At 42.3% G+C, this 22,546-nt stretch overlaps 1 protein-coding gene across 1 annotated transcript in view; it reads left to right on the forward strand.

Moving 5' to 3' along the window:
* Positions 1-1,732: 1,732 nt before the first annotated feature.
* The window catches only part of zranb2 (zinc finger, RAN-binding domain containing 2), a 58,802-nt gene continuing 37,988 nt past the window's right edge, over positions 1,733-22,546 (forward strand). The window contains exons 1-4 of the mRNA XM_068037247.1: positions 1,733-2,061; positions 11,806-11,858; positions 15,023-15,131; positions 15,480-15,562. Coding sequence (XP_067893348.1) covers positions 1,991-2,061; positions 11,806-11,858; positions 15,023-15,131; positions 15,480-15,562 — 316 coding nt within the window. The 5' untranslated portion in view covers positions 1,733-1,990. The remainder of the gene's footprint in view (positions 2,062-11,805; positions 11,859-15,022; positions 15,132-15,479; positions 15,563-22,546) is intronic.

Below are 22,546 nucleotides of genomic sequence, written 5' to 3' on the forward strand. Positions count from 1 at the left end.
AACAACTACCGTGGAATCTCCCTGCTCAGCATAGTGGGGAAAGTCTTTGCTCGAGTCGCTCTGAACAGGCTCCAGAAGCTGGCCGAGCGCGTCTACCCTGAGGCACAGTGTGGCTTTCGTGCAGAGAGATCGACTATTGACATGCTGTTCTCCCTTCGTCAGATACAGGAGAAATGCCGTGAACAACAGATGCCCCTCTACATTGCTTTCATTGATCTCACCAAAGCCTTTGACCTCGTCAGCAGACGTGGTCTCTTCAGACTACTAGAAAAGATCGGATGTCCACCAAAGCTACTAAGTATCATCACCTCATTCCATGACAATATGAAAGGCACAATTCAACATGGTGGCTCCTCATCAGAGCCCTTTCCTATCCTGAGTGGTGTGAAACAGGGCTGTGTTCTCGCACCCACTCTTTTTGGGATTTTCTTCTCCCTGCTGCTTTCACATGCGTTCAAATCCTCTGAAGAAGGAATTTTCCTCCACACAAGATCAGGGGGCAGGTTGTTCAACCTTGCCCGTCTAAGAGCGAAGTCCAAAGTACGGAAAGTCCTCATCAGAGAACTCCTCTTTGCTGACGATGCTGCTTTAACATCTGACACTGAAGAATGCCTGCAGAGTCTCATCGACAGGTTTGCGTCTGCCTGCAATGAATTTGGCCTAACCATCAGCCTCAAGAAAACGAACATCATGGGGCAGGATGTCAGAAATGCTCCATCCATCAATATTGGCGACCACGCTCTGGAAGTGGTTCAAGAGTTCACCTACCTAGGCTCAACTATCACCAGTAACCTGTCTCTAGATGCAGAAATCAACAAGCGCATGGGTAAGGCTTCCACTGCTATGTCCAGACTGGCCAAGAGAGTGTGGGAAAATGGCGCACTGACACGGAACACAAAAGTCCGAGTGTACCAGGCCTGTGTCCTCAGTACCTTGCTCTACGGCAGCGAGGCCTGGACAACGTATGCCAGCCAAGAGCGACGTCTCAATTCATTCCATCTTCGCTGCCTTCGGAGAATACTTGGCATCAGGTGGCAGGACTATATCTCCAACACAGAAGTCCTTGAAGCGGCCAACACCCCCAGCTTATACACACTACTGAGTCAGCGGCGCTTGAGATGGCTTGGCCATGTGAGCCGCATGGAAGATGGCAGGATCCCCAAAGACACATTGTACAGCGAGCTCGCCACTGGTATCAGACCCACCGGCCGTCCATGTCTCCGTTATAAAGACGTCTGCAAACGCGACATGAAATCGTGTGACATTGATCACAAGTCGTGGGAGTCAGTTGCCAGCATTCGCCAGAGCTGGCGGGCAGCCATAAAGACAGGGCTAAATTGTGGCGAGTCGAAGAGACTTAGTAGTTGGCAGGAAAAAAGACAGAGGCGCAAGGGGAGAGCCAACTGTGCAACAGCCCCAACAAACAAATTTCTCTGCAGCACCTGTGGAAGAGCCTGTCACTCCAGAATTGGCCTTTATAGCCACTCCAGGCGCTGCTTCACAAACCACTGACCACCTCCAGGCGCGTATCCATTGTCTCTCGAGATAAGGAGGCCCAAAAGAAATATATATGTACAACATGTTGCCTATTTTGATGAATGCAAGACTAAACAGTTTCTTCGAACCATTCCAGTCCCTTTAAGCACAGCGATCTTTCGTTCAGGCTGGAGTAGCCGCTGGGCGGCCCAGCCAATCAAATCTTGGGAGCTGAGGTCCTCCAGTATCCCAGGAGGCTTTGCAGGCCGCAGTGACTAGGCCGAGTTTGGTGTAGCCGCTTGCGGGAGCTCAAAATAGGGACTGTTAACGAAAAAACACGGCGGCGCTAAATTGGGGAGGACGATAGTGTTCGGCTCCGTCAATCATTAGAGGGTGTGGACCGTGTGGTGCGCAGTGTTTGGACTCGGAGCTGCCGGAAAACGTTTCTACCCATTTTATAGTGTGTGTGCAGCGAGCCGCCGCCGCAGCTTCCCCACTATCCCCGGCCTCTTCAATGGAAGCGGAAAAGATGTCGGCGAAAAGCTTTCGCGTTAGCGATGGGGATTGGATTTGTCCGGATAAAAAGTAATAATAACGCAAATAAATACCGAGTGAGCGATGAGTGGGAGCCGGGTTGTTGTGTGGAGTGAGCTCGGTGATTGTTGCGGCCACAGGCCGAGTGAGTAACGTGGGCATCAGGCCCGCTCCAGTCAGTGGCAGCAACTTCCCAGAAAATTCATATTTCCTCTTCTAACGTGGACATCGACTAATTTTTGATTGCATACTTTTTATGACAATCGATGATGCATTTCACTTTAAAAAGAACCTATACCATTTTTACTTTTAACAGAATTAATTTTACATTTCACACCGTAAGTGTTCAGCTTCTGGTGTCACTCTGACCCCTTTGCCTTGCTGCATCGCTGGACCTCCAGCCCTGGACTCTTGCAAGTGCTGCGGTGTTATTGAGTTTCTTTTTTAGTGTTATTCCGTGCCCAGCTTTTTCGATTTCTATCCGTCTGCAAATCCATTCACCGTGTTTGATATTGTGTGAACTATAGGATTATCGCTGCGCTTGACTCTTGCACTCATTTACAGTGATGAATAAACTATAATTTTACTGGGTCTCTGAAAGTTAGTAATAAAGGATGTAATTTTGACTTTTTTTAGTCAGTTTTCACCTGAAGGAGTTGAGTCCTGCGTCTGTTGGAATTTGCATGATGTACCTCTCACATTGTGTATTGGTAGGCCTTAGGGGGGCAGATAGCAATCAGGCGTGGAAACCATAACATTTATTTAGCTCCCTACTGCCTAAGCTAGAAATTTTAAAGCTAATTGTAATGTCCCTATGGGCATGGTGTCAGCCATGGCTCAGTTGATAGCACTTGCTCATCTGAGTCAGAGGGTTTGGGTTCAAGTCCCTCTCCAGAACTTGAGCACAAAAGTTTAGGTTGACAAGTGCAGTGCTGAGGAGTGTTGCAATGTTGGAGGTGCCAATTTTCGGGTGAGCATTAAATCAAGGTCCTGTCTGCCCTCTCAGGTGAATGTAAAAGATTCCATGGCACCATTTCGAAGAAAGCAGGGGAACTGTCCACAGTGTCCTGGCCAATATTTATCCCTTAATCAATAGCACAAAAACAGATTATTTGGTTGTTATTACATTGCTGTTTGTGGGAGTTTGCTGTGTGCAATTTGTCTGCTGCATTTCCAAAATAGTGTCATTGAATCTTTTACATCCACCTGAGAGGGCAGGCGGAACCTCGGTTTAACGTCTGATCTGAAGGATGCACCTCTTGTAGTGCAGTACTGCACTGGAGGGTCAGCTTTGATTTTTGTGCTCAAGTCCTAGAATGCGACTTGAACCCACAGCGTTCTCACTGACGAGAGTTCTGCCAACTGAGCTGCGTTTAACATAAAAAGTGACATGAAGCAGTTTGAGCTTTCTGCAGGTTGTCAATCTACAAGTTCATTTTCTTTTAAACTGAGTATATCTGATTAGCCTTTTCAGGATATTTGTCAAATATGATTTGGATATCCAGTAACTACTAGCCAATAACTTAATGCCACATCATTTTGAGTGTATAAACTGTTGACAAAGTTGAATGGCCACTCTTTTAATTAGCCTCTGATGCGCACTTTATTTCATGTCCCACAAATGGTAGGTAGATGTTGTGTTTTTCATTGGTTCAAATACATGTACCTTATTGCAGTCAAGCTTTTATAAAGGTGTACAATTTGAGAGTATTCACAAAAGTAATGAAGCACGTAACAATACTATTGGGGCTGTCCAAGAATTTTGGTGGTAAATAAATCCAAAGTGTTGCCTATCCACTCTTAAAAGGTTTGTTCCTTTTTAACTTGCACAGATGTGTAATAGCACTTGTTGGTATACCATAACCATCAAGGCAGGAGAGCAACCCTGTTCAATGAGGAGTGTAGAAGAGAATGTTAGGAGCAGCACCAGGCATTCCTAAAAATGAGGTGCCAGCCAGGTGAAGCTACAGCACAGGAATACATGCATGCTGTAGACAGAGCAAAGCGATCCCACAATCAACTAGAGGGATAAAGCTCTGCAGTCCTAAATGGTGGTGGGCACTTAAACAACTCACAGGAGGAAGAGGCTGCACAAACATCCCCATCCTTAATGATATGGGAACACAGCACGTCAATGCAAAAGACAAGGCTGAAGCATTTGCAACCATTTTCAGCCAGAAGGCCCAGTGGATGATCTATCTCTGCTTCCTTCTGAGGTCCCCTGCATAGATGCCACTCTTCAAGTAATTCAGTTCACTCCATGTGATATCAAGAAATGGCTGAAGGTGCTGGATACAGAAAAGGCTATGGGCCCTGACAACATCCCAACTATAGAACTGACAACTTGGGCTCCAGAACTAGCAGTGCCCTTAGCCAGGCTGTCCCAGCACAGCTACAACACTGGCATCTGCCTGACGATGTGGAAAATTGCCCAAATGTGTCCTGTCCACAAAAAGCAGGACAAATGCAATCCAGCCAATTACTGCCTTATCAGTCTACTCTCAATCATCAGCAAAGTGATGTAAGGTGTCGCCAACAGTGATATCGAGTGACACTTACTCAGGAACAACCTGCTCACTGGTGCACAGTTTGGGTTCCACCAGGACCACTCGTCTCCAGACCTCATTATAGCCTTATTCCAAACATAGATGAAAAAGGCTGAAATCAAGAGGTGAGGTGAGAGTGACTGCCCTTGACATCGAGGCAGCATTTGGCCAGTTTGCGGTATCCAGGAGCCCTGGCATAATTGGAATCAAGGAAAACACTCCACTGGTTTTGAGTCATCCCTAGCATAAAGGAAGGTGGTTGTGGCTGTTGAAGGCCAGTCATCTCAGCCCCAGGACATTGCTGCAGTAGCTCTTCAGGCGAGTGTCCTATCCTACATTCTTCAGTTGCTTCACCAATGACCTTGCTTTCAACATAAGGTTAGAAGTGGGGATGTTTGCTGATGATTGCATGGTGTTCAGTACCATTCTTGACTCCTCAGATACTGAAGCAGTCTGTGTCTGCATGCAGTAAGACCTAGACAACGTTTAGCCGATGAGTGGCAAGTAACATTTACACCACACAAGTGCCAGGCAATGACCTCCTCCAACAAGAGAGAATCGTAACCATATCCCCATGACTTTCAGTGGCATTGCTGTCACTGATGTCCCCACATCATCACCAGCCCATGAAAGAATAAAGGGCCAAATAAGAGTGAGGAAAATAAAGTAATTGAAATAAAAAAAATGGAAGTAATTAACATCAGCGGGGAAGAAGTATTGTAGAAATCTGAGGGACTAAAAGCTGACAAATCGGCAGGTCCTGATGGCCTACATCCTGGAGTTTTAAAGGAGGTAGCTGCAGAGATTGTGGATGCACTGATCATGATTTTCCAAAATTCCCTAGATTCTGGAACAGTTCCAGCAGATTGGAAGTTAGCAAATGTAACACTTCTATTCACGAAAGGAGGTTAAGAGAACAGGGAGCTACAGGCTAGTTAGCTTGGCATCAGTCGTCGGGGAAAATGCTGAAAACTATTATTAAAGTCTTAATGCAATTAGAAAATCAAGTCAACATGGTTTTATGAAATTTGTTAGATGACTTTGAGGAAGTAACTAGTAGAGTGGATAAAGGGGAGCGAGTAGATGTATACTTGGATTTCCAAAAGGCACTTGATAAGGTTAATACGCAAGATAAGGGCTCATAAAGTGTGGGATAATATATTAGCATGGATAGAAAATTGGTTAACGGACAGGAAGCAACGAGTAGGGATACATTGAGCATTTTCAAATTGGCAGGCTGTACTCGTGGAGTGCTGTAAGGATCAGTTCTGGGGCCTCCACTATTTACAATCCATATTAAGGACTTGGACGAAGAGACCAAGAGTAACGTATCTAAGTTTGCTGACGATAGAAAACTAGGTGGGAATGTAAACTGCGAGGAGGACACGGGCTGCAAAGCGATATAGACAGATTGTGAGTGGGCAGCAAGGTAAGCGGATGGAGTACAATGTGGGGGAGTGAGGTTATTCACGTTTGGTAGTTTGAATAGAAAAGCAGAATTTTTTTTAAAAAGCGTGAAACTTCTAAATGTTGATCAGAGAGACTTGGGTCTGCTCGTACAAAGGACACAAAGTGAGGTTGCAGGTACAGCAAACAGTTAGGAAAGACGATGGCAAGTTGGGGACTGGAGTACAAGGACAAGGAAGTCTTTCTACATTTGTATAGAGCTTTTTTGATAAAACACTTGGAGTTTTGTGAAGAGTTTTGGTCTCCGTATCTAAGGAAGGATATGCTCGCCTTGAAGGCGGTAAAGCCTGATTCCTGGGATGAGGCGCTAAGTAAATTGGGCCAATATTCTCTGAAGTTTAGAAGAATGAGAGGTGATCTCATTGAAACATACAAGATTCTGAAGGTTCTTGACGGGGTAGATGATTCGAGCTTGTTTCACCTGGCTGGGGAATTTAGAACATAGAGGCACAGCCTCAGGATAAGGAGTCGATCGTTTAGGACTGAGGTCCGAGAAATTTCTTCACTCGGGGTTGTGAATCTTTTGAATTGTCTACCCCAGAGAGTTCTGGTTGCTCCATAGTTAAGTATATTCAAGACTGTGATCGATAGATTTTTGATCTCGGGGATCAAGGGATATGGAGAGCGGGCAGGAAAGTGGAGTTGAGGCAAAAGATCAGCTATGATATTGAATGGCGGAGCAGGCTTGAGGGGCCAAATGGTCTTCTATTTCTGTTATGTTCTGACATTTGTTGAGGCTACCCCTGCTTGGCTGGAACTTGGGACACTAGGAAATGTGTAGCTAGAGAGAGAATACTAAGGGGAGAAAAACAAGGGAAGAGGTCACATTTTGGCGATCTTGCTCATTCATTAGAATGAGTCTAAAGTCATGTCTTCCAGTGAAGTTCAGCATCCAGCTGATTTTTAAATCATTCCAGGGATTTTGCCTCAAAGACTATTCATTGCTATGACTAATAACTGATCACCTGTCAAAGATTTACCTTTTAACTTGTTTTGAATGTGTAGCTTCTTGTTCTACCCTCTCAGGTAGTGCTTCCATTTACCTTTTCCATTTTGTTTACTGTCTTGCATGCTTCTATAAGATCACCACTCAGGCGCCTGTTTTCAAAGCTGAAAGGTTTAAGTTCTCTGGTCTTTCCTAATTCAGAGCTGTAACAATAGAGATTAGTCTTGTGATTTTATTTTTTCTCTGCACTGCCTCCATTGATTTAGATGTCACCTTTGGGTTTTAGTATCTACAGCGGAATGCGGTACTGAAGATGGCTTACCAGTTTAATTGTGACTTCTTTTGAGTTGTATTCTACTGTTTGGCTATGTAGTTTAACATTCCATTGACCTTTTTTGATTACTCTGCGCTGTTTGGACTCATTGAGCATCTAAGACTCCTAGATCTCTTTCAGCTTCATTCTTCACTATTTCAGCACCATTCATAGAATATGTGTATTTTCCATTTTTATTTCCTATCACTTGTACTAAGTTTTATCTGTCATTGTTCTGCCCACTTGTGTGTTTTATCCAACTGTACTGCAATTTTTGACCTGCTTTCTCCGATTCCCCTGTCCCAGTTTACTATCATCTGCAAATTTAAGTGATTTGCTTTGGAGTTCAGTGTTTTAAGTCATTATGTAAATTAGAAACAGTAATGGTCCCAACACTTGGGGCACCTCACTTAGTACCACCGCCGCCCAGGTGCAGTCCCTCTAATGAGAATCTATACCCAACATTTACCCTGAATTACCACAGCTTTGAGGCTAATTAGAATAGCAAGCTCCATTTATCTTGTGTCTTTAATGTTACTTCCTGAGATGCTGTACAGATACATAAGGAAAATGTATGTGCCAAGATAAAGGAGGATACATTAAAAGGGGTGGTGCAAAGCTTGGTGAGAGGTGGATTTTAAGGAGGTGACAGAGGGGTTTACGGAGGGAATTCCAGAGCATGGGGCTGAGACAGCTGAAGGCACAGCTGCCAATGGTGGAATCAAGGGAGTAGGGAATGCGCAATCGGTCAAAAGTCGGGAGCTGAGTTTTTTCAGATGTTGTAACTCTAGGGAATGTTAAACATGGGGTAGGGTGAGGCTGTGGAGAGAAATAAACCTGATTTAAACTACTGTCCTGTTACTGTGAAAGTACTAAAAGAAAATAACGATACAAGTTCAATCAGTTGTGTTTTACTAGGTGCCTCCTTACCTCTCTGATCACCATTTTAATGTGTTTTTGTATGTTCCAGTGAATCGCAATCCCTTCCTCCTTGCAAAATCTGTGGAGGTCGTTCTTCCCCTTTTGTTCCACTTTTGATTGTTTTGCTAATCCATTTAGGATGCTGCCATGATTAACTTGAGGTTTCTGGTATTATGTACGTATTCATGTTTTTTTAGATATGTTTAATAAATGATATATCCTTTCCTCTACTAAAGTGTTGCATAATGGTACCCTTTCCTACACTCCAATCAATTTGTTTGCTGTTTCTCATTTCTTCCAAATTCGCCATTTTTAAAGTTCTATATCCAGTTCCAAGCCTTTGGTTTTTCTTAAAATACACACATTCCAAAAATAATTAAAAACAAGAAATGCTGGAACCACTCAGCAGGTCTGGTAGCATCTGTGGAAAGAGAAGCAGAGTTAACGTTTCGGGTCAGTGACCCTTCTTCGGAACTAGCAAATATTAGAAATGTCAAAGGTTATAAGCAAGTGAGGCGGGGGTGGGGCAAGAGATAACAAAGGAGAAGGTGTAGATTGGATAAGGCCACATAGCTGACCAAAAGGTCATGGAGCAAAGGCAAACAGTATGTTAATAGTGTGTTGAAAGACAAAGCATTAGTACGGATAGGGTGTTAACGGACTGAAGATTGAACAGCAGCAAGTACAAACATGAAAAAAAACTGGGTAAGCAAACTGAACAAACTAAGATGAAATGAAATTTTAAAAAAAATTGTAAAAAATGTAAAAAAGAAAAAATAACTAAAAATAAAAGTAAAATGGGGGGCCCGTCATGCTCTGAAATTATTGAACTCAATGTTCAGTCCGGCAGGCTGTAGTGTGCCTAATCGGTAAATGAGATGCTGTTCCTCGAGCTTGCGTTGATGTTCACTGGAACACTGCAGCAAGCCCAGGATAGAGATGTGAGCATGAGAGCAGGGGGGAGTGTTGAAATGGCAAGCAACCGGAAGCTCAGGGATTCCCCCCCCACTGTTGTTGACAGGGCTCTCAACCGTGTCCAGCCCATTTCTCGCAACTCTACCCTCACCCCTTCCCCTCCCTCCCAGAACCGTGATAGGGTTCCCCTTGTCCTCATTTTCCACCCCATCAGCCTCCATATCCAAAGGATCATCCTCCGCCACTACCAAACGCATCTTCCCCTCCCTTCCCCTGTCAGCATTCCGAAGGGATCGTTCCCTCCGCAACACCCTGGTCCACTCCTCCATTACCCCCACCACTTCGTCCCTGTCCCATGGCACCTTCCCCTGCAATTGCAGGAGGTGTAATACCTGCCCATTTACCTCCTCTCTCCTCACTATCCCAGGCCCCAAACACTCATTTCAGTTGAAGCAGCGATTTACTTGTACTTCTTTCAATGTAGTATACTGTATTCGCTGCTCACAATGTAGTCTCCTCTACACTGGGGAGACCAAACGCAGACTGGGTGACCGCTTTGCGGAACGCCTCAGCTCAGTCCGCAAGCAAGACCCTGAGCTTCCGGTTGCTTGCCATTTCAACACTCCCCCCTGCTCTCATGCTCACATCTCTATCCTGGGCTTGCTGCAGTGTTCCAGTGAACATCAACGCAAGCTCGAGGAACAGCACCTCATTTACCGATTAGGCACACTACAGCCTGCCGGACTGAACATTGAGTTCAATAATTTCAGAGCATGACGGGCCCCCATTTTACTTTTATTTTTAGTTATTTTTTCTTTTTTACATTTTTTTTTTTTGTTTATTTCATAGTTTGTTCAGTTTGCTTACCCACTTTTTTTTTCATGTTTGTACTTGCTGCTGTTCAATCTTCAGTCCGTTAACACCCTATCTGTACTAATGCTTTGTCTTTCAACGCACCATTAACGTATTGTTTGCCTTTGCTCCATGACCTTTTGGTCAGCTATGTGGCCTTATCCAATCTACACCTTCTCCTTTGTTATCTCTTGCCCCACCCCGCCTCACTTGCTTATAACCTTTGACATTTCTAATATTTGCTAGTTCCGAAGAAGGGTCACTGACCCGAAACGTTAACTCTGCTTCTCTTTCCACAGATGCTGCCAGACCTGCTGAGTGGTTCCAGCAGTTCTTGTTTTTATTTCAGATTTCCAGCATCTGCAGTATTTTGCTCTTATTCCAAAAATAATTGTTTGAAGATTGGGTAGTTTAATTCAGTATGGTGCTTTTTTTTAAGCTAATATTGCATTGCTCGAGGGTAACTGAGCTAGAGACATTTATTCAACTGCTGCAACAATGAGAGAAAGTAAAATTTTAAACCGTTCCATGTAATAGCCTTTGTATTGGGGATTACTTACCACTTTATATGTTGCTCGATGCTGTGGGAGATTTTCATTTACTAAGGTTGAATGGTATACAGACTTTAATCAATAATCGAAAATATTATTTCAAGGTAGTAAGTTGGGTCGATTTACTTTAAGTGGGCATTTATTTACTAGAAGTTTTTTTAAAAATATAAGCAGGTGTTCACATTTCCATCAGCAGGATTGTCCTGAAATACATATATTTCCTGCCATAATTCTGCTGTCTTTGAGTCCTGGGGAAAAATGTATTTGCTGAATGGCCTACTCCTGCTCCTATTTCTTATGTTATGTTCTAATACATGGAGTTATAGTTCCAAAAACATTTTAGCACACTGTTTATCTTATAACAATATTAAAATACTGAGAGTTCTAGGTAGCATAATTCCAGCACCAATTCATTTGAGTTTATGTACAGAGGAAAATTGTCACTGTGGGCATTTTTTGTTTAGAGTCACTGTGGAGAGGCAGTTAAAGTCTTTTTCAAAGACAGTGTCCATTGAAATTAATGAATATATTTTGGGCTTCAAATTCAAAATGCAAAACTGCTGTTTACCAGAGGAAGCCCTTCACTGTTGCTACTTATATCCCTGTATATTGAGGAAATAGTATAATATTCTAGTGACAAAGTTACTTACCATATCTGCAGATCAATGACTGTTACTGGACAATATGCACTTTTAAACATTTTTCTGTACAGCTGAAACCATCAAAAAAAAATGGAAAAATATTCTGCATACTTAATGAAAAGTCTAAAAAAAAAAGAACAAAGGATCATTTGCCAAAAAAAAAGGGGCGGCGCAGTGGTTAGCACCGCAGCCTCACAGCTCCAGCGACCCGGGTTCAAATCTGGGTACTGCCTGTGTGGAGTTTGCAAGTTCTCCCTGTGTCTGCGTGGGTTTCCTCCGGGTGCTCCGGTTTCCTCCCACAGCCAAAAGACTTGCAGGTTGATAGGTGAATTGACCATTATAAATTGCCACTAGTGGTGGTAGGGGAATATAGGGACAGGTGAGGATGTGGTAGGAATATGGGATTAGTGCAGGATTAGTATAGATGGGTGGTTAATGGTCGGCACAGACTCAGTGGGCCGAAGGGCCTGTTTCAGTGCTGTATCTCTAAATCTAAATCTAAAGAAATATATTGTACTTTCAAAAAAAATGACTTCCAAATAGAAACTGCCTAAAATCCTATTGAGATGAACAATAATTCCTGAGTTAACATGTATCTTGGTAGAAAGCTATTCACTGATAGTTTTTACATTTCTGTCTTTAGATGTGGCAATGTCAACTTTGCAAGAAGAACAAACTGTAACCGATGTGGCAAAGGTAAGTGATGCCTGTTTTTATCAAGGCTGCTCCCTTAAATCTGTCATTATCACACATTGTATATTTGGGCAGATTTTCATAAGGTTTTACATAAAATATGTATTTTGTTTTTCTTCAAAACTTTCTTCCTTCCCCTTAAAGTATTGATTGCTTTTCAGGACACAGTACGTTGGGCACTTTGCAGTACTTTGCTTAGGTGGTCAGTATATGTATTTGTGAGCCTTCATGGTAAGTTTCAGCTGGCTATTCTCGCATAGGGCGTGATGGCCAAACCTGGTCCCATGCTTGCAAGGAAAGAGCATTTCAGACTCCATGAACATAAGTAATCTATCGCAGACTTCAATTCCCATGCTAATTTTGATGCCCTGATTTTCGGGAATGCTAACATACATCCATTGAAATATATAAGTTACAACACAGAAGTAAGCCATTTGGACCAGCCAATCCATGTCCGTGTTTACTGTCAACATCAGCGAGTACTTCTAACCTCATTTACTCACCCTGTTTCAATGTCCCTTCAACACCGTCCCCACGCCCCCTCCCCTTTCCTTCATCCACCTATCCAATCTAATCTTGAATATTCCTGCCTAATACTAACCTTGGAAACTTAATTCCACAGCTTCACAATTGTGTAAGAAGTTTCTCCTGCCTTCCGTTCTAACTTCCTTCCTCTACCTGCCTCGGGTGAGGGAAATCAAGCAATGCTATATATTTACAAACTTCAATCCTGCTTCTCACCAGCTTTTTAAAGGTGCAAGTTGGTTTTGAATCATTTGTTGTTTTTGGGAGCGTGTTCCACATATCCATTATCCTGTGGGATTTTCTAACCATGGACATTTTGTGCATGTGATCTCCTAGTTCTATGCTCATTCTCCCAGGTAAATAATTTGTTCATCTAAACCTTTTCATTATTTTAATGACTCGTGTGTCCGTTCAATTTCTGTCTACAGTGAAAACAGGTTTGGTTGTTTGAGCTTTTCTTCGATGCAGTATCTACAAGTGTGCAATTCTAGTATGGACAACAATTCTCTTCTATCTAACCCAGGAATGATGAGGTTAGAAACAAGGGAGATACTGTAAACCTTTATTGATCACGGGTAAGGCCTCAGCTGGCATATTGTGTTCAGTTCTGGATACCATACTTTAGAAAGGATTTCAAAGCTGTAGAGAGGGTGCAAAAGAGATTTACTAGAATGATATCAAGGGTGAGGGATTTAAGTTAGGTGGAGAGACTGGAGAAGCTGGGATTGCTATCCTTAGAGCAGAGAAGCTCAAGGGGAGATTTAATAGAGTTGTCCAAAATCATGAATGGTTATGATAGAGTAAATAGAAAGCAACTGTTTCCAATGACTGTAGACTAGTAACCAGAGGACACAGATTTAAGATGACTGGCAAAAGAACCAGAGGTCAAATGAGGAAACTACTTTTTACGCAGCGAGTTGTTGTGATCAGGAATGCATTGCCTAAACAGATGGTGGAAATAGATTCAGTAGTAATTTTCAGAAGTGAACTGGATAACCTACTTGAAGGGAATAAATGTACAGGGCCATGGTGAATGAGCAGTGGAAGGGGATTAATTGGATAGCTCTACCAAAGAGCCGGCATAGGTATGATGGTCTAAATGGCCACCTTCTGCAATGTAAAGTGATTTGGGACTCTGAGGTTGTGAAAGGCACTATATAAATGCAAGATTGTCTTTTGTATGATACTATGCATTGTAGTAACTCTCACCACTCGTAATGTGTTGGAATGTTTATTTGTTGTGGTGGAGATTTTGGTTTAACTGTCGATTCAATTCACAATGGTTAATTATCAAACTCGAGGCATTTAAGCTTTTGATTAAGATAAAATTTCATGCTTTGGCAAACTACATTACTTTTAAGTTAGTAGTGAGTCATTGAGCATAATAGTCCCAGAATGTCAATTCTGCAAGGGGTCTGAGCTAACAACGTAGTAACCATTGGTATCTACATCCAGTGAGACAGGGCCCGCATTTAAGCTGGTAACTTTGGCAGCATGGTGAGCCAGTTTTCGAAAGGGAGCTGAGTTCGGAGGTCAACCTTTTTTTCCCTCTGGGGAGGTCAGTCTGGAACATACTGTGCCTGAACCAGCCAGCCACATGTCTGTTTCTCCAGTGAGTGAGGGATGCTACAAGAAAGCTGCAGCATGAATCTATGTGGCTTGTAAGAGAAAAGAATGCTGCCATTTAGTTTAGGGACTACTAACTTGTAGAGAGTTGCTCCCATAATGGCAAAATTGTGTGTTTTATTATGGTGCAAGCAGTAATGAGTGGGTTTATCGTGCTGGAAAACTGTTCTGTTCAATCATATTTCATGAGGAATTAGTTTGTTGGTTTGCAAATAGCTTTGTCTTGCTTGAGTGTTTCTCAGTTCTTCTGAAAAGGTATGAGAATGCACATCTCTGCATCCATGATCATAGTTTGATAACACACATTGGAGGAGTTTATTGATACAGTCCCCAGTTCATGCTGCTGTTCAGCTGGAAAGTAATTTGTGGAACCTGAGCTTGAGAGATGTGAAGGTACCTTTACATGGCTCATGGTCTTGGGTAGATTTGCTGATATTAGGAGAATCCATATTTCTCTCTTTCCCCTTATCCAACAGATGTAAATGGTATTACTTCTTGATTGAATGTCATATAATATATCTAATTTAATTTTCCAAGCACATCTCTGGGTGGCGCAGTGGTTAGCACTGCAGCCTCACAGCTCCAGTGACCCGGGTTCAATTCTGGGTACTGCCTGTGTGGAGTTTGCAAGTTCTCCCTGTGTCTGCATGGGTTTCCTCCGGGTGCTCCGGTTTCCTCCCACAGCCAAAAGACTTGCAGGTTGATAGGTAAATTGGCCATTATAAATTGCCCCTAGTATAGGTAGGTGGTAGGGGAATAGGTAGGTGAGGATGTGGTAGGAATATGGGATTAGTGTAGGATTAGTATAAATGGGTGGTTAATGGTCGGCACAGACTCGGTGGGCCGAAGGGCCTGTTTCAGTGCTGTATCTCTAAATCTAAAAAATCTAAAAATCTTATCGTGGCATGTGGCAAAATGTTAGGCTGCAAGTCATGGTTAAAACTTGATTTTAAATCATTATAATGTCACATGTTGGACAGTTTTGATTGTAGTATTTTTGTACTTTTGTTTAAAAGAAAGAACATGTGAAGCAAAGCTCATGAAAGCTGGAGGAACGGAAATTGGAAAGACTCTTGCAGAAAAGAGTCGTGGCCTTTTCAGTGCCAATGACTGGCAATGTAAAACGTAAGGTTATCATCTCTAATGCACTGTGAAAACTTATTGAAAGTATGTATCTTAAATACTTATTCAAAGTAAACTGAGAAGACTACAGTAATTCTAATTACTTGTTAATATACTGGATGTGCAGGGTAAATTATAACAGAAGACCATTAAGAACTTTGTAGGGCTTGCTGAAGCAAAGTTCTGTATTGAAACTGGAGTTAAATTCAAGTTTAAAAAATAATTGAATTCATAGTTTGTGTGCTAGGATTTTTTGCTATTAAATTTCACTTGTGTGAAAATAAACATAGAATCCAGGTTTGTTTATATATTCTGGTATAACCAATATTGATAATTTAAATTGTTTTTTAGCTGTGGAAATGTGAATTGGGCACGAAGATCAGAGTGCAACATGTGCAACACTCCAAAGTATGCCAAATTGGAAGAAAGGACTGGTAAGATTGGAATGTACAATAGTAGAATATACTATTATTAAAAGCCACTTTATCGAATCTTTCAGTTGATATGACTATTTTCAAAACTATAAATCTGTCTGCCCAATTGGTATCGTCACATGGTTTTATGTTCAGCCTATGACTTTTACTTTTTTAAAAAGATTATAATTGGGTGTAACTTGAAATGACTAACAAAAGTCCGTTATTTAGATTTAGCCATTAAAAATGTTTGGAGACTTTGGCAATTGGTATTCAGGACAATCAGATTTTCTACATCCTTACACACAGTCAAGCAGTGCTGAATCATTGATGCTTAAATCTGCATTTCAACAAAGAGTTCATTTCTAGAGTAGAATGCAGAAGCAGAAAAGTTATGTTAAACCTGTATGGAACCTTGGTTAGACCATCCTTGGAGAACTATGCACAGTTCTGTCTCCATATTACAAAAGGGATATAGGAGCACTGCAGAAAATACAAAAAAAATTAAGAGGATGATGCTAGAACAGAGAAGATGCATCCTCTAGTTGGTGAGTCTAGAACCAGGGGACACAGTTTCCGAATACGGGGCAGGCCATTTAAGACTGAGATGAGGAGTTTCTTGACTCAGAGGGTGGTGAAGCTGTGGAAGCTCGAGCATTGAGCATGTTCAAGACAGAAATCGATAGATTTCTCGATACAAATGACATCAGGGTTAATGGGTATAGTGGGGAAAATGGCGTAGAGGTAGAAGATCAGCCATGTTCTGTTTGAATGGTGGAGCAGGCTTGATTTCCTATGATGTCTCAGGAAAGGCTGAGCAGGCTGTAGTTTTTTTCTCTAGAAAACAAAACACTGAGAGGTGGCCTGCTAGAAGTCTTTAAAATTATAAAGGGGTTCAATAGGGTACGCATGGAGAAGATGTTTCCACTTGTGGGGCAGTCAAAAACTAATGATCATAAATATAAGATAGTCACTGATCGATCCAGTAAAGAATTCAGGAGAAACTTCTTTACTGACAGGGTGGTGAGAATGTTGAACTTGTTTTCATGTAGAGCTGCTGAGACAAATAACAAATGCACTCGCGGAAAGCTAGATAAATGTAGAAGGGCGAAAAAAAATAGGATATATTTATAGGCTGAGATGAAGGTGGAAGGAGACTTACGTGGAGCATAAACACTGGCATAGATCTGTTGGCCTGTTTCTGTGCCGTTAATTCTATGTAAATTCTGCATATAAGGAATAACATTCCACGTAGTGACACAATTTAGAATATTTCAAAGGCAAGTTGCATCAGCGTACTGGTTTTCTTTGTGGATGTGTAGAATGTTGATTTTTTTTTTTTTTGTTTCTGGCACAAGTGGGATGTTTGGCTTAAGTGCTATTGATGTTTCGATTTGCTTCTGATGTGATGTTGCACAACAAAGGTGTCAAAATAGTCTACAGTCCAGATGTGGTTATCTGGTCAGTGAAGAGCTGATGGCATATTTTCTCTCCTTTTTTATATGCTCTGAATTTTGTAGGCCTTATGATTTGGGAAGGCTTTCTGAGTGTTGCTTGCTCGTTACAGCACTGAGAAGATCTTTCCAGTGTACTAGTTCAAAAATTCAAGGAGGAAATACTAAGTAAGAAATACAGACAGAAGCAAATCAGGAAGAGCAGGAGCTAAGTCCATGGCAAGAGTAGGTTATGTATGTGAATCAGGACAGCAGGATCAGTATCTTGAACAGATCAGGGAGGGACTTTGGTTGGAGCTAATGAAGTAAGAGCAGAGGGGTCAGTTCAAGCAGAAAAGAGAACAGATCAGGGACTAGCAGATTGAGCTCTCATAATGAGGGAAATGTATGCACATTGTGTGCCTAGTTTTGCCGTGGAGGGAAGGAACAAGAGGCAGACTGTCCTGCTATGTTTCACTCCTGTACAATCAGCTTTAACCTATATTTGGCAAATTTTTGCACTGAACAGTACGTTGGTACCGAGGTTTGGAATACTCTTCTAGGCACTGTATTTCAATACTGGCTGTAACAGTAGGGTGTATAGCACTGAAATAAAAGCAAAATACTGCAGATGCTGGAAATCTGAAATAAAAAACAAAGGCCCATTAAGGACCAAAGTGGCAATCTGTGGGTGGAGCCGGAGGACATAGATGAGGTTTTAAATGATTACTTTTCATCTGTGTTCACTATGGAGATGGACAATGTAGGTGTAGAGATCAGGGAGGGGGATTGTGATATACTTGAACAAATTAGCATTGAAAGGGAGGAGGTATTAGTGGTTTTAGCGGGCTTAAAAGTGGATAAATCCCCAGGCTCAGATGAGATGTATCCTCGGCTGCTATGTGAGGCAAGGGAGTAGATAGCAGGGGCTCTGACACAAATTTTCAAATCCTCTCTGGCCACAGGAAAGGTGCCAGAGGACTGAAGGGCAGCGAATATGGTACCATTATTCAACAAGGGTAGTAGAGATAAACCAGGTAATTACAGGCCAGTGAGTCTAACATCAGTCAGTGGTAGGGAAATTATTGGAAAAAATTCTGAGAGGCAGGGTTATTGTCCACCTGAAGAGGCAGGGATTAATCAAGGATAGTCAGCATGGCTTTGTCAGGGGGAGATCATGTCTAACAAATTTGATTGCATTTTTTGAGGAGGTGATTAGATGTGTAAATGGAGGGTATAGCAGTTGATTGTAGTCCACATGGACTTCAGTAAGGCTTTTGATAAGGTCCCACATGGGAGATTAGTCAAGAAGGTAAGAGCTCACGGGATCAAGGGCAATTTGGTAAATTGGATCCAAAATTGGCTTAGTGGCAGGAGGCAGAGGGTGATGGTCGAGGGTTGTTTTTGAGAGTGGAAGCCTGTGACCAGTGGTGTACCGCATGGATCGGTGCTGGGACCCTTACACTACAAGGCACCTTGAAAATTTGTGTCAGAGCCCCTGCTATCTCCTCCCTTGCCTCACATAGCAGCCGAGGATACAGCTCATCTGAGCCTGGGGATTTATCCACTTTTAAGGCACCTTGTAGTGTACATTAATGATTTAGATGTGAATATAGGAGGTATGATCAGTAAGTTCGCAGATGACATGAAAATTGGTGGTGTAATAAATAGTGAGGAGGAAATCCTTAGATTACAGGACGATGTAGATGGGCTGGTAAGATGGGTGGAGCAGTGGCAAATGGAATTTAATCCTGAGAAGTGTGAGGTGATGCATTTTGGGAGGACTAACAAAGCAAGGGAATATACAATGGATGGTAGGACCCTAGGAAGTACAGAGGGACCTTGGTGTACTTTTCCATAGAGCACTGAAGGCAGCAGCACAGGTAGATAAGGTGGTTAGGAAGGCATATGGGATACTTGCCTTCATTAGCCACGGCATAGGATATAAGAGCAGGGAGATTATGATGGAGCTGTATAAAAAGCTAGTTAGGCCACAGCTGGAGTACTGTGTATAGTTCTGGTCGCCACACTATAGGAAGGATGTGATTGCACTGGAGAGGGTGCAGAGGAGATTCACCAGGATGTTGCCTGGGCTGGAGCAATTCAGCTATGAAGAGAAACTGGATAGGCTGGGGTTGTTTTCCTTGGAGCTGAGGGGGGACCCGATTGAGGTATGCAAAATTGAGGGGTATAGATAGTGTAGATAGGAAGAAATCTTTTCCCTTAGCGGAGTTGTCAATAACCAGGGGGCATAGATTTACGGTAAGGGGCAGGAGGTTTAGAGGGGATTTGAGGAAAAACCTTTTCACGCAGAGGGTAGTTGGAATCTGGAACACACTGCCTGAAGGGGTGGTAGAAGCAAGAACCTTCAACATTTAAGAAATATTTAGATGAGCACTTGAAACGCCATAGCATACAACGCTATAGGCCAAGTACTGGAAAATGGGATTAGAATAGGTAGGTGCTTGTTCGCCGGCACCAACACGATGGGCAGAAGGGCCTGTTTCTGTGCTGTATAACTCTATGACTAAGTGCTGTAAATACTCAGCAGCTCAGGCAGCATCTGTGGAGAGAGAAACAGAGTTGATGTTTCAGGTCTGTACCTTTCATCAGAACCAGTGTGTAGCACTGGTTTGGTGCAGAATTAAGCTCTCTGCTCCACTCTAACACCAGAAAAGCTCTCCTTACTCCATTAGTATGATTTTTTTTTCCCTCACCCTTAACTGTGACTGTACACTTAGTGTTTTACTTGAGCCTGTCCTTACTGAGAACTGGGTTGAACTCATCAAAATTAGTTTCAAGTAGGATACTTACAGATGCAGAGGAAAGAAACTTCCATTCCCATTGGTCTTTATTGGATTCAAACCCACTACTGCCTAGTGCTCCTTCCTAATCAGTAACATTTGCGTAGGAATGTAAACAGGAGTAGGCCATTCGGCTTTTCGAGCCTGCTCTACCATTCAGTAAGATCATGGCTGATCTGAACTGATCTCCATTTTCCTGCCTGTCCCCCATAACCCTTGACTCGTTTGTAGATCAAAAATCTGTTTAACTGAGACTTGAATATATTAAATGACCCAGCCTCCACTACTCCCTTGGATAGAGAATTCAGTGATTTACAACCCTCTGAGTGAAGCAATTCCTCCTCATTGCCACCTTAAATGGGAGACCCCTTATTCTGAAACTGTGCCCCTTAGTTCTAGATTCTCCCACGAGGGGAAACATCCCATCAGCATCTACCCTGTCAAGCTCCCTCAGAATCTTATGTTTCAATAAGATCACCCCTCATTCTTCTAAACTCCCATGAGTATAGGCCCAACCAGCTCAACCTTTTCTCATAAGATAACCCCTTCATCCCAGGAATCAACCTTTACTGAACTGCCTCCAATGCAAGCATGTCCCTCCTTAAATGAGACCAAAACTGTATGCTGTGCTGTAGGTGTGCTCTCGCCAGTGCACTGTACAATTGTAGCAAGACTTCCCTACTTTTATACCCCACCCCCTTGCAATAAAGGCCAACATTCCATTTGTCTTCCTAATTATTTTTTGTTACCTGCTTGCTGACTTTTTGTGATTCATATATGAGGACATCCAGATCCTTCTGTACTCCAGAATTCTGTAGTCTCTCTCCATTTAAATAATCTGCATTTCTATTCTTCCTGCCAAAGTGGACAACCTCATATTTTTCCACATTATACTCCATCTGCTAAATTTTTGCCCAGTTACTTAACCTATCTATAACCCTTTGCAGACTTTTTGTGTCATCTTCACAACTTGCTTTCCCATCTATCTTTGTATCGTCAGCAAATGTGGCGAAAACACACTCTGCCCGTTCATCCAAATCATGAATATAGATGGTAAATAGTTGTGGTACCCAACTAGTTACAGTTTGCCAACCTGGAAATGACCCATTTATCCCAACTCTCTGTTTCCTGTTAGCCAACCAATCCTCTCTTCATGCTAATATATTACCCCCAACACCGTGAACTCCTGTCTTATATGTGGCACCTTATCTAATGCCTTTTGGAAATTCAAATACACTACATCTACTTTATCCATCCTCAAAATTCTAATAAATTTGTCAAATGCAATTTCCCTTTCATAAAACCATGTTGACTCTGCTTGATGTGTATTACGATTTTCTAAATGTCCTGCTGCTACGTCCATAATTGTGGATTCCAGCATTTTCCCAATGACAAATGTTAGGCTAACTAGCCTATAGTTTCCTGCATTCTGTCTCCCTCCTTTCTTGAAGTGTTACAATTGCATTTTTCCAATCTGCTGGGACCTTTCCAGAATCATGGGGCTTTTGGAAGATTGCAACCAATGCATCCACTAGCTCTGCAGGCACTTTTAAGACGCTCTGATGTAGTCCATCAGCTCCAGCGACATGTCTGCCTTGGGTGGTTCCCACTGTTCAACTCCTACCTGACCAACCTGTTCTGTTATTGGAGTATAACCCCTTTGTGTTTTATTTTCCAAATAAGCAGAGTGACAGGTTTTCTTGTAGTTTTAAAACAGAAAATCACTTATTTATTGATATGCCCTGAAATTATCACGACCGCATCCATTTATTCATTCATTCGTGCATGCGCACACAAGAGACAGAGAGGGAAAGGGGTAATTGGGTTTATAAGTGGGGGGGGGGGGGGGGGGCGGGGTTTACAGTAAACCTGTTGCAGTCGCTCATAAGACAAATTCTTGGTTGTAGTCTTGAAGTGTTTGTAGATTTTTCTCTTGGTTAAAAGCTCAGTTGAAAATAGTGGATGACTTCTAATTCACTGCTGTATAAAGTGTAGATGTAAAATTCTACTGGGTGTCTCCCTTCTGGTTTGCTGGCAACAAGCTTCCCTTCGCACCCGCCCCCTCCACCCCCCCCCCCCCCCCTACTGCCAGTCTCTGTGGTGATCAACAATGGCCTAGGGTATGGCTACTTCACACCACCTTTGTTTCAGAAGTGGGTTCAGGATGAGAATAATCTGGTTATGATGTTTCCACTTCACACCTTTGTTTCAGAAGAACCCATTCGATTTGGGAATATTTCAGATGAGTGCTTTGAAGGTATTCCTTTGTCCCTGTCAGACAGTTTGAATATACAAAGGCCAGGTCTTTTAACCTTCGGTGGCCATTTTGGTGCACATTGTTCACTTAAAATTTTTAAAAGACAAAGTCAATTTTTTATAGCTCTTCAGTTTTTGTCCATAGTTTTTCATCATCTTACTTCTTGTACGGGTGACAGTTATTTCAAGCTTTTCCCTCCCTTTCAACCCTTGCTTTGCTACTATCCTTGGGATGCATTTAATGTCTTCTACAGTGAAGACAGATACAAAATATCTGTTCAAAGTTTCTGCCATTTCCTTGTTTTTCATTATTAATTCCCCAGTCTCATCCTCTAAGTGCCAACATTTACTTTAGCTACTCTTTCCTTTTCATATGTTTGGAGAAGCTTTTACTATCTTTTCATATTTCTTAGCTTATTTTCAGATTTGCTCATTTTTTTTCATTAACTGGCTGATTTCTAAAATTTTCCCAATCTTCTGATATACCACTAATCTTCACAGCATTGTACGCC

Source organism: Heterodontus francisci, chromosome 8 (assembly GCF_036365525.1).
Source record: "Heterodontus francisci isolate sHetFra1 chromosome 8, sHetFra1.hap1, whole genome shotgun sequence".
NCBI classification, from domain to species: Eukaryota; Metazoa; Chordata; class Chondrichthyes; order Heterodontiformes; family Heterodontidae; genus Heterodontus; species Heterodontus francisci.